Raw genomic sequence first — 15690 nt, 5'->3', positions numbered from 1 at the left:
CAAAAGCAGTCATAATAACAGGGATCAAAGCATCATAAAAGGTTATATTGTTAGTAGACTTAGTTAACGCAGAATAGTGCAAATAGAATGCCTATGCTAAGTTTTTACTGTTAATATTTCAGGCTGTTTTTGTATATCTTCAAAATTACCTCTACCCTCATGTTCAATTGGTTCCCTTTTTCCCCTCTAATTTAATGTATTTTTTCCCTCATCTTACCCTACTCCACTTTTCCCTCTTCATCCTACAAATTCTCAGGCTCGAGTGAACGGACTTAAGTCCTGTGTTATCGTTCTCAGGATACTAAGAGACATGTGCAATAGACACCCCATGTGGGAACCTCTCAAAGGATGGGTGAGTCTTTTCACTTCTTATCTGGCAGGGTTAATTTCATGAAATGAAAACAGTGTGTTTCACTTTGTTGAACAGTTGGTTCTTTTTTTTATCGTGCTAAAATGTGGAGCAGTGTTAATTTAGTCACAGTCTTAACTATAATGGAAAGTGGTTTCAGTCATAGCATAGTTAGCTGTAGTAATTTAGTTTCAGTCGACTAAATCCCATCCAAGTGAAGTCCTCAACAAAGCGGATTGATCAGAAAATGAATGAAAATGACATCCTCATCCTAAGCAGTGATGAGTGGCACCGCTAATTCTACCATCTTCACTCTTTTAAGATCACGTTTCAGTTCAGTGCGGTTGATTTTCCAAATAATCCCAGCAGACCGATCCTTGATTTTACATTTTTCTGTCATAAGACAAATATAAATCTGTAGAAATGTATTGGTTATAATGATAAAAGTGTTACTTAAATGTCATAAACATGAATCATTTTTAAACATTTCCTTTATTTCCTTCATTTCCTTTAAGTTTTGGGGTGTTTTATAGGTTCTGTTTATAATTAAAGTGTCAATAAAAGCCATTAGCTCATTTATTCTTCTATAGGATTGAAAATACTTCATGAAATGACACTCAAACGCTGAAATTTTTTGCTATAATTCACAACTCTAGCAAAGATAATATAACATTATATTTGTAGTTTAATGATATTTAAGAAGCTTTTGTGCAGTAATGTAGAATATATTATTTAAATAGATTTAGCTATAATACAGAAGAGGAAAAAAAACAAAATGAATAATTGCTTTTTAAAAGATTATCCTAACTACACCCCTAATGATTAATAAGAATGTATTATAAAACTTTTCTTTAACTATGACAAAGATTATAAGATTTGATGAACTTATATTTCATGCATTTATTGTTCCACTTTCGATTAAAAGTAACATTTTGAACATTTCTCTTAGCTATTCATAGCTTAATGTAAGACAAGAGAAAATGCTATTTAGGAAAGAAGTGCTGATGTTTAGAGGGCAGGAAATCTTTTAAAGACAAGAGTGACTCAGAGCAAGAAAAAAATGTTTAATCAACTGGAACTGTGACAAATGAGGCTTGTTGATGAGCCGTGTTTATCGTGCTGCAAAACATAGTGAGAGGGTTGGTACAGAAAGTTAAAAAACTTATTTTAAGCCTGCAGATTATTTAAAGTGAAATATTGCCATTTGATTAAACACATGCATGGTTTTACTTTTTTCTTGCTCTTTTAGGTTATACTCTTGCCTTTTTTATTTTTGGAAATTATTTCTTCAGTTTAATTTGAATGTTAATGTATTTATTGCTTTTTGCAGCCATTAGAGCTAATATGCGAAAAGGCCATTGCGACTTGCAACAGACCTCTTGGGGCAGGAGAAGCCTTGCGTCGAGTCATGGAGTGTCTGGCTTCAGGCATACTGCTCCCAGGTATGAATCCAAAGCTTTAGCAACACGTTTAGTTACGTGCAAATACTTGGCATTGCTGCTGAACAGAGCAAAGGATGTCTTCCGGTTGGTGAGATAAGAAGACACTTTGGCTCATTTCAAAGCTGCGAAGGTCGAGACATTGTCAGCGACCTTTCAGAGCACAGCTGTCTTAGACAGTTTGTCATTAGGAGAGCATTTTAATTAGGCACAGCTAAGAGGCTTCTTTTTAAAATGTTATTTGTCCCTGTGGAAATTGCTCTCTATGGAGCTAAATATGTTTTCAACTAAATTTCTTAAATTCTGAGTTGGATGAATACAGATGTTTATATATAGAAATACCATCTTAAGGAACTATGTCTATTTAACATCAGCTATGCTCTCTCATGCACCCGGCAAGAAATCCAACAAGAACTCTGCTGTATAACATGTTTGCCAGGTTAAAAGCTTTTTTAGTTTTCCTTACATTTTGGTTTTAAATACTCCAATCCGTTTGTGGTGTAGAAGAAAACATCAATGTTTCCTGGTTCATCTGGGATGTCCTACTTTAAGTCTGAGCAGCATCACTGGGATTTATTTTTAATCAATCTGATTTCCTTTTTCTCAACATTTTAAATTGTTTTATAGGATTTCTATAGAGTACTGAAAAGTCAGGAATTTTGTGCAATATTTCATTTTCTAAGTCTGGATAAGTAAGGAAATAACAAAAAACTAAGATTGAAAGAAACTTTTAGTTTCCTGACTGTCAGATTCCATTAAAGTATGTAAAATTAATTCTGATTTGAAGAAAAACCGAGGGGCTTTTTTGGATAAAGCAGGACTTTATTTTTTAGTTTGAGAAGTTCACAACCTGTTTTTTTGTTTTACTCACTCATCAGGTTATTCGCAGATAAATGCAAACTCATTCAAAGACTTAAAAGATATTTTTATTACTTTTTTTACTCTCTAGCCTCTTTAACAGCTGGGTTTTAAATAGATGTGGTCTTGGTTTTGGGGGTTAAACCAAGGATTAAATGTCATTTATTCTTAAAATTATGAAATTAAGTTATTACTAATCACAAACTTTATCTGGCAGTTGAAGGAAATTGATCAAACTGTTATGTTTAAAGGTCTGTGTGTTGAAGTATATGAGGTCTGTGTGTGGAAGTAATGATAGAAGCCAACATTGTTGGTTTTTGTTTTTCAGATTTCTATAAAAGCTGAATCAAAATTTCTAAAGTAGTACATTTAAAAAAGTAAATTTAAAATAAATCCTGATTGCAACTTGAAGTATAAAAAAAACTGCACGAGATAATCAAAACATTACATATTCAGTAACATCAATAGACTCTTTGTTTTGATCTAGATATTTATCTTCTGCCTCTTTTTTTCAGGGGGTCCAGGTTTACATGATCCATGTGAGAAAGAGCCCACGGACACTCTTTCCAACATGACGGACCAGGAGGCTGAGGCCATCACCTACGGTGCACAGGTACGCTCACATAAACCACAGCTTTACGCCTTACTTGTCCCAAGTTTTCATAATCTGGGAACAAGTTAGCAGTACGACAATTACCAGACAGGCAGACCTCAGTATCACCCCGAGCACACACATCACTGAGCCTGTGTGGTGCTGCATTTTAAGGATCGGTGTGGGAAACTGTTGGCATTGCAAACCATAAATCTATCTCCGACACCCTGAGGACAGCGGTTGTGTGTGTGTGTGTGGATGTGTGTGTGCGTGCACATCTTTCTTCACACACATGCTCCGCTGAGCAGGGCACCCTCTGAGGCGCATGGCTTAGTGAATCCTGCCGTCCATTTCCTTTGAAGGCAGCCAGAACGAGTCTGGAATGTCAATGGGGATAATTGTGCTGGTGCAGATACAAGAAGAGATAGGAGTCAGGGAGCTGTTCTGTCAATGAGCCACACCAGTCATCATGAATATCTGACACCTTCCTCCTCCTTAATGGATTTAATTGGATATTTATCTTTAAGATGCATTTACAATTTCTGCTGATTTCATTCGGTTTTATAAACCACTAAATGGGTGATCAGGTATGTTCTGGCTTTAATGTTTAATAGAATATGTGGCAGCTAGAGAAAACAATTTATCTGAAACACAAAAACCTGTGAGCTCAAGATGATTTATACCTCCGAAAGGTTTTAAATTATTCTTTTTTTTTTCTATTCAAGTTGTTGATCTATGATTCTAAATCACACAGGTGTCTCTCGTAAAATGATAAAACAATGAGAACATGGCATTGTAAAAACAAAAAGATTATTTGGGGGTGTATAGAAAAAATGACATCTTAACATTATTTAGTACATTATTTATGTCCTCCTCTTTTGGCATTACAGCTAATCTCCTCAGAGTTGTATAAAGATATGGAGTCAGTCCCTCCTTCAAAGGGAGGAATTCCATTATCTTAGAGTCCTGTTCATGAGTTATGATGGAGCAGGAGATGGACAGATGATGTCTCTGTAAATTCAGGCATTATCAAGGTCTGTAGAGACTGGAATAAAATAAGATTTCAAAAGAAAAACTGCTGATTTATGTGTCCATCTACTTTCCAGCCCACACATCTGGTTAGTAGATCCAGATCCAAGTGACTGAATTAGGTTAGGTTGTCAGGGGAGCTGGGTTCTTCCCTAATTGGGATTTTAAATATTTTTTGACAGAAATAAATTGTTGGAGCAGAGATGCTGTTGTGAAAATTACTCTGAATGACAATGAATAATGAGGACATGTGTTTCTTAACTGCTGGTTTACTTGCTTAATTGTTCTGCATAACATATTATAGAATTATCGTGAAAAGTTTTCTTTTAATTAGATGTGATCCATTTTTTCTACCCCCTTTCCACTCCTGATGTCTGCTGTGTTTTGCATTCAACAGCATGCTCTCAGACTCATGGCATTTGGACAGATCTATAAAGTGTTAGAGATGGATCCTCTTCCCTCAAATAAACCATCACAGAAATATCCTTGGTCTGATAAAGAAGGTTTGTACCTATCTCCTCTGCCTGCCTGCTCGCTCTGCTCTCTTCCTTTCTTTCATCCTACATTTCCTTGGCTTCCATCCACACATCTTTCTTTTAGATTTTCTGCCAGATATTTTTACTTTTCTCCTTTTTCTTTCTGTCTTTCTGTATTTTTTGGTCTGTCTTCTATTTTATTTTTCAAAGGCTTTAACTTTGGTCCTGTATCTTGGGTCAGCCAATGGTTTCTTAAATGTTATCACCTTAGACACAAGCCTTTTGCTTGTATTGGAGAGGTTTGTTAGGAAAACCACAGGTAGGACCATCAATGAATGTGATAAAAGAAGCTGAATAGAAAATACAGAGAATTATTGTGTCTTTTCTTGGCCTCAATTGGTGTTGGGTAATAAATCAAACAAATATTTCATTATTGCAAAATTGGAGGAAGAGACTTTAACTTTTTTTTAAGAAGTTTGACCACAATTCTTATTTATTTGTCTTTATTACAGTATCCTTAATAAAATGCAATTGTGTTAGATGTCTCCTAAACATAGAGTGAACCAATATTCCTCTCGTTCCTCTGGAGGATCTGCAGGGTTCCATTACTCAGGTGGAGGATTCTGTCTGGTCAACTATAATTTTTGCAAGAAAAACAAGTCGTGTTGGAGACACACTAACATGGGAAATAAAGTGGACTGGTCAGATCAGACCAACCAGGAATTTAAAGTACATGAAAAAGAATGAGCCACAAAATAACAACTTATAGCATCTTACCTTAAAAGCTCAGTCCCCATGTCACAGTATGGTGGTGGCAGCACCATGCTGTGGGAATACTTTTCTCAAAAGCAGCTGTCACCTCTACAAAGTAGGTCTGGCTCAACACTGATTGTGTTTTAAATTACCCAGTCAAAGTCCAGATCTATTTCCAACCCTAAAGCTGCAACACATCCTGAGAATTGATGTTTATAGATTCATCCCATGCAATATATCTGTAAATCTGGTAAATGCTTCATCCTAAAGACTTACAAATGCACTGAAAGGTAATTGAACTCGATAAAAATGCTGAGCTAGGTTTCCAAAATACAAATGGAAGCCTCATAAAACTTTATGTTATGACAAGTATGAATATTGCTTGTAGTAGCTGTGCAGGGAGGTTTCTGCTCTTGCCCATATCAGGGGAGGACTTAGAGAAATCTCAGAAGATATTGAGCTGGCACATTTCCAAAGTGATTCTAATGGAAAATCGACTCAGGGGCTTTTGATATCTCATGTCGCTGACATGGAAAATTGCCCAGGCATTTACAGATTAAGGTGCAAGTGGCAGAAAGGCTTGTATGTCTTCCTTGTTGTTTGACTGTTTTTCTGGCCCGCCTGTCGGCTCTGTTTATCTTATCTGCGAGTTTATCCATCTCATTCTTGGTTCGCTGTTTGTTATTCGTGACGTTGCCTCACTGTCTTCTTGTCAAGCGTTTGTACCTTTTCCTTTGTAAATGTATTCTCATAATTCTTTCGGTCTGTCGGTCTGTCCTTCATCTTTAGGTGTAGGGCTAAAGAGGCCGTATGAAGACGGAACGATGGACGACAAAGACCTCATTAAGAAGATGAAGAGGAACCTCAGAAAAGGTTAGATAGGATACTATGAGTTATGACAGACTATTTTAGACACTCTGCTCTGATTATATTTAGGGGTGTTTTAAAAAGATTGCGTATTTGTATCAAACAAACTTTTATAATAAACAGTTTAGATTTATGATTTTTTTTTTTTTTATGAAAAGTTGGACTTCCCTACAAAACAGCTTTTTCTTCTCCTTTCCCTCTCTTGAAGCAAATCAATACTATTGATTACTAACATTTTAGCCAGACATCCAATCATCTTTCACTCTTTCTTCATACAATGAGATGATATAGAGATTTAATGAGGAGGAAAATATGAAGTCATCTGTAGTAATCATGCAAACTGCTGGCTACAGCAAAATGAATTACAGAATATGATTTATTGATATTAATATTTCAATACGTCACATTTGTCTAATGGTGTGTTAAACGACAGCTTAACAAACCACTATTAAAACTATTTTTCAATGGGAAAATCTTCCATCTGCTCTTGCCGCAGTCCTGGACAGTAAAGCCATAGACTCCAACCAGCCAATGAACGCCCTGATGCGCTTGAACCAGATCCGACCAGGGCTGCAGTATCGCCTGCTGTCCCAGTCGGGGCCGGTTCACGCTCCAGTCTTCACCATGTCTGTGGATGTGGACGGAACCGTCTATGAAGCATCCGGATCCTCCAAGAAAACAGCCAAGCTCCACGTTGCTGTCAAGGTAAAGTGGAAATGTAGAAAATGTTGGGAGGAAAAAAGGGATAAGAGGCAGATATACACTTCTGGAAGTTTAAGATTATCAGTTGCTGTTGTTGATATGGATCACTGCTACAGAGAGCAACAGAAAACATCTGAGGAGAGAAGTTTTCTTGTATTTGCATCAGTCAGTGATAAGCAGGTGTCCAGCTGGTATCAAATATGCAGCTTTTTTTAAACTAAACGATTATTTGCAACATTTTTTACTAATTAATCCTTATTTAGACAACTCGAGACAGACATTCACAGAAATTCAAACTTTGATGCAGATTTATTGTTATTCAGTCTCTCTGCTGAAGGAGAGGCTCAGCCAGGAGAGCAATTATCTCAGAGTAACCACTCAAAAATATTACCCTACTACATTTAACAGGCTACCATTCACAGGTTAGGGAAGTAGTGAACCTTTTTTAATTGGTACCTTTGCAAACGTTTATCAGAAAATTCTGACCGCCAGCTCAGCTTTAATTTTAAATTATTTGGTAAAGCTAAACCCAGCCATGATTGTGCACAAGTGAGAGCATATCACCATTTTAGGTTAGGTTTCATAGAATATAGAGACTCTAAAATGTGCGTTTAGTTGCCAGACCAACCCACTTAGAGCAGTAATTAAAAAGTAAAAAATTGTGTACCAATTCAAGTGGAAAAGCTTTATTTTCACCTGATTTAATTTTGCAAAAAGGAACCTTTTGCTCTCCGATTATTAATCGATTAATCTAAAATATTATCGATAGATTAATCGATTTGTTAAATATTTATTATTTGCAGCCCTGATCACCATCCTTCTACAGAGGCTTTGCTCCTTGACCAGCCGTTACAGGTTCGAGTCACGGCCTGGTGACCTTTGTTCCATGTCTTCCCTCTCTCTCTCCATTTCCTGCCTACATATTTCCAGATATAACAAAAATAAAAGCCACTAGAGCATAAAAACTATTCTCTAAAGACTGATCAGCTTGAGGTTTTTTTTTATTATTCTTTAATATTCCTAAATGAAAAAAATACGATGAAATGATGGATGTGGGCAAAACCATATAATCCCAAAGTGCTTGTGAACAAAAAGGCTCTCCAGTCCACAGAGCTGAGATAATCCACCATCCGCTCAGTTCCCATAAAAGGCTCTTTCTCCCATTCGTTCACTTTTTTCTATTCTCCTTCTCATTCAGTGCTTTCCCTTTTGAGGTTCATCTTTTTCATCTGTTATCTCACAGCCACCCAGACAAAAGTGACCAGTGACACAATCACCAACTGCAGAGCGAAACTAATTCTTTCTTTTATTGTCGTCTTTGATCCATACAGGTCTTGTGTTGTTTTTTATTGTTATGTGCTGCCACATTTGAAATAGGTTTACTGATTAAAGCGAAAATTGACATCATACATACCTTATTTCCTTTCTAGGAATCATTAAGTCTTCAGAAAATTGCTGCTGATCTTATATTGTTTTTATCTTTGCATTTCCACCTAAGGTTCTCCAGGCAATGGGCTACCCAACAGGATTCGACTCAGATCTGGACCCCATGAGCTCGGATGAGAAATCTGACAGCGAGGGGAAGAGTGAGACCTCTTCACACTCAGGCAATAACCAAACCCACTCCTCAGATGGTTCTAACACACTGGAGGTGAGTGTTGTCAAAATTAGACTACACTGTGAAAATGTTCAATCGAGTTCAAAACGTTTTGTTTTTTTTAATCACTACCTGGACGTAACCAAGCAAATAGGTACATGCCTCCTGTCGGATAGTTATTGGGCAATTCTGTTTCAGCTGCAACAAGTTATTTATCCCAACTGGTACAATGAGTGGCTTCTTATTTATTATGCATCTATGTCTAACAACACATCCACATCCTCAGCCTGTTTCAGAAAGGTCAAATCTTCGGTATATAGCAAGCAGAAAAAAAAACATATAATAGAAACTACTAAACCGGGTTAAGAACAATGTGTTATTAAAACTGGAAGGGTAGTGGAGACCCATTGTCTGAAAAAAATTCAGATGAAGGGGCAGGAGATATCATTTCCACACAGTGAGTGGCCTCCACAGAGTCCAGACATAAACCCTGTGCTGGAAAAGGCATTCAGACTCTACAATCATCAATGCAAGATCACTGGGTGGATATAAATCTTATTTGCAGAACCTCGCTGAAACAATCCCACTGCAAATGTCTGGCATCAAAAATGATAGCGTTTTTTTTGCTGGTTGATTACTGCATGAAGATGGATTTGCAAGGTGATTTGTCTCCAGTACCAGAGATGTTTACATTTAGCTTTATATCTGATAGGTAATTCAGTTAAGACTAGAGAGAACCTCATAACCTATTGCTATTGGTGTGAACGCTGGTTCACGCTGATATAACGTTTTACCTCTGTTCACCTTTCCTTCTCAACTAGACCTGCAAAAGAAATAAAAAACAAACAAAATCTCCCCAAACAACATTTAGTAAAAACTGGGAGTCCATTCTGGGTTTTTTTGGTCTCACTCTTTAAAGTTGTACTGAATGCTAAACTTCTGCTTGAGGCGTGTCACTCAATGATCTCTGGATGATTTACCTTCATTGATGGTTGTTTGCAGTTTAAACCAGTTCACAGCATCACTGAAAATTTCTGAGTTAAAATAGTTATGTAAGAACTTTATCAAAAAAAGATGAAATGAAAATTAAATAATTACTACAGGAAAATTGCATTTTGGTCTTAATCTAATTAGATCTAATTTAGATAAGGAAATTGTATATTAGTATTCTGCAGAAAATGGGATAAAAACCCAGCTTGATATGAATTATCAAGGATCCTGCAACAATCTTAACTTGAAAGGTTATGATATCCAGATAAATGAATAAAGCTGGGAAACGAGCCTCAGAGCTTATTATGTTAAGGTAACTGATGATTACAGCAAACTGGGATTAATCTTTAGGCAATGTTTAAAAATAAACATTTAAAAGAAGGTTTGAAAAATATCTCCCGAGTTTATGTTTGAACTTAATTCTTATTTTAAATATTAAGAATATTTCCTGAGAGAGCCAGTTCGAAGGAAAGTTCCTCTAATATGAAACACTTCGACTGAAATGTTGCATTTTAGTTGTGGAAGAAACAACGTAGAGGAGTATGTAAAGGATATCTGAGCTTTCTGCACAGTTATTAGATCTACACTGTTGTTTTCTGCTGACTTTATGCTTCTGACTTTTTTGCATTTTATGCTTCATCTCTCAAGTTCACTGGCAGCTCTGTTTCCTCACAAAGCAGTGAAGCTGTTCTTAAATGAATTTCTCTTTTATTTACTCGCCAGGTGCGAACTCAGGGCCCCATTCTAACGGCAAGTGGGAAGAATCCTGTAATGGAGCTAAACGAGAAGCGACGAGGCCTCAAATACGAGCTCATCTCCGAGAGCGGAGGCAGCCATGACAAACGCTTCGTTATGGAGGTGAGAACGCCAAATATAGGGACGGACTAAAACATACGCAAAAGGGTTTTAGTCTTTTATGTACTCACAGAGCTTAGGAAGTCTCGAGCGGGCCTGAAACACACAATCAGAGGCAGGCTGATCAGCCGACACCCCCAATCAGTCAGCCTGGTTCCTCAGGCCGCCCTGTTCTCTGTGGGGTGGGTTGTTTTCCAACAGGCATGGCTGCTCCATCGCTCTGCTGATTGATTAGCAGGTCGACTTGAGAGTGGGGCATCACAAAACAAGCTGTCTGCACAGCAACTCTTACAAGCCAAGTCACTGATGACAAATGTACAAATGTAGTTGCTTTAGCAGTTTAAATTGACACAAAAAGAAGGAATTCAACAGAGTAAGACTAGACCACCTAAATCAAATAGTTGGAAAGTGGTGTTTTTGTTTTATGTGAAAGTAACTTTAAACACGTTTTCTCCTAACATTCTGAGGACTGTCTGTGTGTTTTTGTCCAAAAGGTGGAGGTCGACGGGCAGAAGTTTCGTGGGGCAGGCCCTAACAAAAAAGTAGCAAAGGCCAGCGCTGCTCTCGCAGCCCTGGAAAAACTCTTCTCTGGTCCCAACGCCGCTGCAAACAAGAAGAAAAAGATCCTTCCCCCGGTAATGAGACATGCATTTACTACATACCAGGCTCTGAGGGCAACCTGTTCAATATGAATCGACAAAAAAAAGCAGAGATGATGACATGTAAACAAGACAAGACTGTTTTCCTGTGCATTTGAGCCAACTGGAATCAATAGAACGGTTTGATGTGTTTTCACAAGTTAAGCAGATCAATACTCCTACTTATTTCTCTATTTGAGCCTGTTTGCTGCTTATTTATGAAGCGCCTTGCAAAAGTATTTATACTCCATGAACATTTGTCTTTTTTATTTCTTTCATTATGACAAAGTTGAGTGTCGTTTATTGGGATTTCGTGTAATTGACCAACACAGGACTCTGTGTTGGTGTACAATTTTGATCATTTTTGCATTTTTCTTCAAATGTTCTGTTGCTGCTCTGGATCCTTTGGGATTGTTGTCCCACTGGACGGTCAATCTCTGCCTTAGTTTTAAATCCTCTGCAGCCTCTTCCAAGACTGGCCTGTATTGAGTTCCATACATCTTCAATAGACTGACCAGCTTTATTGTCCCTTTTAAATAAGACTTCCCACGGCATGATGCTGCCACCACCATGTTAAACCATGGGCACGGTGTGTAAAGTGAATGTCCACTGCAGACAGAAATCATGTTCCCTGTTGGCTAAACTGTTAAAATTTCATCTCATCTGATCAGAGCACCTTCTTAGATATATTTGTTTCCCATGACAAACTTTAACAGAACTCCTCGTATGTATTTTTTTCTTTCAAAAACGTCCTTCCAATTTTCCATAAAGACCAGTTTTATGAAGTACAGAACCAATTCGTGTCTTGTAGTTGTCATTTTAAGTGGGTGTCGTTACAGTTGTGTCATTCTCTTTTAATTTGAAGATAATGCAGTAAACAGCACTCTGTGGGATGATCAGAGCTTTGTTTTATAACCGAAACCTGCTTGAATTTTAATATTTTGGTAATCCATTTAAAATGTTCTATTCGATGCACAGTTAATCACTACTTTTGTTGATCTATTACTACATAATCATAAAAAATAGATATAAAAAGGATACATTTGAAGCTGTATTTGTGTTGTATTGTTAACTGTCATATCTAGGTTGATCTGACCTGACATGTATAGCACTCATACATGGTTTACTTTTATTTCAAGACTAAAGGACAACTGGCAGCAGCAGCAGCAGCAGCCTCGGCAGTAGCAGCACAGGTAGCAAGAGGAAGAGGAAGAGCGGCACTGGCAAGAGGAGCCTTCGTCAGTGCTGCTGCACCTGGATACGTCACTCCAGGTTAGGAATTAAGGGGAAAGTACTGGAATACTTTGTAAACAGACTCAGGAATGTTGCCTTTCCACTCATTTTTCTATTTGATCCATATCTCCTGTAGATGATTACCGACTGGTAAAGCATTTCATAATATTTCTTTCTTCTTTGACATGCTAGTTTCCTACTAGTGTTTAGTTCTATTAAAACCAAAATATATAAATAAATAAAACATTTTTTGTAGTTTTGTCTGAAAAATCCCAGACATGAGTCATGCTCCTCTGTAATCCCCCCATCTGATTAGTTATTTGGAGTTACTTTATTTTTTTATATCTCTATGAAAAAATAGGGGGGGGGGGGTTGTTTTGTTTTTTAATAAAACCACATCCGCTTGCTGCCGCTGCCAACTTTATTCACTGTCAAAAGTTTTGAGACTGAATAGGCTATTTTCAACAAACTTTATTTCTCCAGTTTTTATGGGGATTGCTTTGAAGACTGTTTTGGTGAAATGCAACCCACAAATGACCTCTTAGTTTTATTTTTGAACTTATCTTTAGCTCAGGGCAAAGTGTTAATGAGAACCCAGCTGCTGATATCACTCCGTCAATCCTGCTTAATGAGAACAAACAAATAAAAGTCGGTGGTGTTTGGCAACATTCTTCTTTCTTCAGAATGTCTCATTAATATCATTTTGCATCAGTTGGCTTTCATGCAAGCATCTTCCTACTATTGATATTGGACCAAAATCAACTAATAAACAAGAATTGAAACCAGTGACTGTGAAAACAGCTTAAGAGGGCCCTAAAAAAGTCCAGGAGCTGTCAGGAACCTTTGTTATAGGATTGCCACCAGAGCAGAGCTTGCTCAGGAATGCCGGCAGGTATTCAGGCTCAGTGAGACTTGCTTTCAGCAGTGTTTGGGGTTATTTCCTCTATTAAAGCCACCTTCAGGCCATTTTGGAAACCTGTAAACGCTTGAGTCTTGCTCCGAGTCCTGTGTCATGCATACAGTGAAGCATCCTGAGACCATTCAGTTGAGTTTGCTACTCTTCAGGGGATTTGGGTCATTTCTTTTTCCTTAAAAACAGCTATTTATTAAGAACTGAATCAATAAATCCTCTAGGAGAAACTTTTCCCAGAGCAGTTTAGTAATGAGCCACACAGGGTCACAGCAGAAGTGATAAAGAAGCTGCTGGGGATCAGAACCTGACATTTCATGTCTATGAACAGGGCTTTCCCCTTGTGATCAGCTCTCAAGAAGCAAGTGACAACTTCCGAGCACTGAATGAAGAAAAGGTCACAGTCAGAATTTGGCCTTGAAACTAATGCACAGTATGCCAAGGTGACTCGCAAGAGCCTTGGCAAAAAGATTTAGCACCATAAATATTGATGCCTTTCAAAAAGGTTGCATTTCTCTACGGATACCTATGAAACTTTGAAACATGTAACAACCCGATGCAACTCTGCAGTAGTGAAGTTTGTAGTAAAACAACATCAATGTCTGTTTCAAAGTTTGGGCTCGAGCACGGTGGGAGGTTTAGCTGGGAATCAAACCCGTACAGTAGTGAATTAAACCCTCTAACCTCTCGTCAACAGGCTTCGGCACGCCGTATGGATACAGCCCCGCTGCAGCAGCTGCTCCTGCATACGGTACGTGCTTCTTGTTGCCTCTTCTCACCTTCATTTTACCCCCATGTGCTGCCTCCATCCCTTCCTAACTACGTCTGGCTACAGAAATTAGTGCAGGGCTGGGTGTTACATCTGCCAACACTTCAACTCTTCTTTTCACCTTTAAAATAAACTCCAACTGTAAATGTAACCTTGTTTAATATGCAGAGCTTTAATTCTGGGCTTTTCCTGCCATGGATCTATTTGTGCTGTTGGTTGTTGTCCTGCTCTACATTTCTAGTGCCTACTTAATGCTCTGATTTCAAATTTCATTTTTCTTTGATAAAACTCAAGTTTAGCAGAAATTAACTTTGTGCAACTAATATATTTTAACACAAAAACTGAATGCAAAAAGTTTTTCTTTTTTGCTATTATTATTACTGTAGCAGATTACAGAGAGTTCTTGTTTTCATTGCTGGTCACTTGGCTCTTCTGACAAACTCAACATTTAACAGACACATTTATGAAGCCCTGTTGATCTTTTCCACCGTAAGCATTGAAGCAGTGGTGCTTACCTCAACAGACTCGGCCTTGTTGAGCTTGTGTACACTCATGTAGCATTGGGAGGCCACTCTGTCCTTCTCACAGCCTGGAGTCTTAATGGCTTCTATGTGCTGAGGGAAACTGGACGCTATATTCAGTAGGCTCTCTTGAGAATCCAGCAGCCCCGATCATGAAGCAGTCCTCAGTTTTTGTGTTTGCATTAGCGGGAGGGATGCAGGATTCCTGTGGAGAGTGGATCATTTTCCCTGAAATTTGCACAGTTTGTACGTGTTATTGTGACAGCTGGGTCTTGTTTTTTTTGTTTGTTTTTTTTTTTTTTTGTTTGGTTTTAGGTACACATGTGACACATGTTGCTTTAATGCTGTGTAGGGTTTTACATTTATACACAAAAATTGCAAAGATAATAAAAAAAGTAATGAATGCAAAGATTATATTCAATAAGTCGAACTTTTTCCTATTTATATTTCATGTATCACGTATAACACTTTATATAAACGCACGTAGCAGGGTATTTAAAAAAACAAAAACAAGTATTTTTTTTGGTACATTTTTTTTATTTATTTAAGGTTTTCTTCTACACCATCCCAGAAAGCTACGTGAAACTGTATAATCCTGTAAACCACTAAAGAAAAAAATGCATTACAGTTATTGATTTGAGCATATTGGTGTATAATGGCATGCTTTCAATTTGAAAAGTTTTTTACTGGCTAGGCCTTTAATGGTTGGTTTGTATTTAAATAAACAAAATAAAGTAAGAATTATAGGTGCTTTAATCAAAAGGTTTTATTTTAAAATAGTTTTGGTACAACTCTTAAAACAATGGAATCTTAATTGTTTTATTTTTGTCTTGTTTTCATTTATTCCACTCCTTGCTTTGCTTTCCAGCTTTGGGATTTTTAGACCATTTAAAATCCTAATAAATACTATGTACATATTCACTGTACAGAGGGAATTATCATTATTGCTGGATTTCATGAAATGACAAAGGTGTTCTTTGCTTTTAATTTATCTTTTTTCCTCTAATTTAATCATTTCTCACAATGTATTTTTTTGGCTTTTAGATTCTAACATTGTTGAGATCTTCAACTTGATACCTTGTGTCCCCTTTTAAAAAAGGGATTATTAGTTT

General features: G+C 37.4%; 1 protein-coding gene across 5 annotated transcripts in view; it reads left to right on the top strand.

The window, feature by feature from the left end:
* The window catches only part of strbp (spermatid perinuclear RNA binding protein), a 99732-nt gene that overhangs the window by 77068 nt on the left and 6974 nt on the right, over positions 1 to 15690 (top strand). For all 5 annotated transcript variants that reach the window (XM_015381032.1, XM_015381031.1, XM_015381034.1 and 2 more), the window contains exons 8-18: positions 257 to 352; positions 1680 to 1791; positions 3162 to 3259; positions 4665 to 4770; positions 6286 to 6369; positions 6860 to 7068; positions 8564 to 8716; positions 10376 to 10510; positions 11002 to 11142; positions 12285 to 12417; positions 13986 to 14039. In XM_015381032.1, the coding sequence (XP_015236518.1) occupies positions 257 to 352; positions 1680 to 1791; positions 3162 to 3259; positions 4665 to 4770; positions 6286 to 6369; positions 6860 to 7068; positions 8564 to 8716; positions 10376 to 10510; positions 11002 to 11142; positions 12285 to 12417; positions 13986 to 14039 (1321 nt within the window). The remainder of the gene's footprint in view (positions 1 to 256; positions 353 to 1679; positions 1792 to 3161; positions 3260 to 4664; positions 4771 to 6285; positions 6370 to 6859; positions 7069 to 8563; positions 8717 to 10375; positions 10511 to 11001; positions 11143 to 12284; positions 12418 to 13985; positions 14040 to 15690) is intronic.

The sequence above is a fragment of the Cyprinodon variegatus genome, unplaced genomic scaffold (assembly GCF_000732505.1).
Source record: "Cyprinodon variegatus isolate N-32 unplaced genomic scaffold, C_variegatus-1.0 Scaffold227, whole genome shotgun sequence".
NCBI classification, from domain to species: domain Eukaryota; kingdom Metazoa; phylum Chordata; class Actinopteri; order Cyprinodontiformes; family Cyprinodontidae; genus Cyprinodon; species Cyprinodon variegatus.
This window is presented reverse-complemented; position numbering and strand designations above follow the sequence as displayed.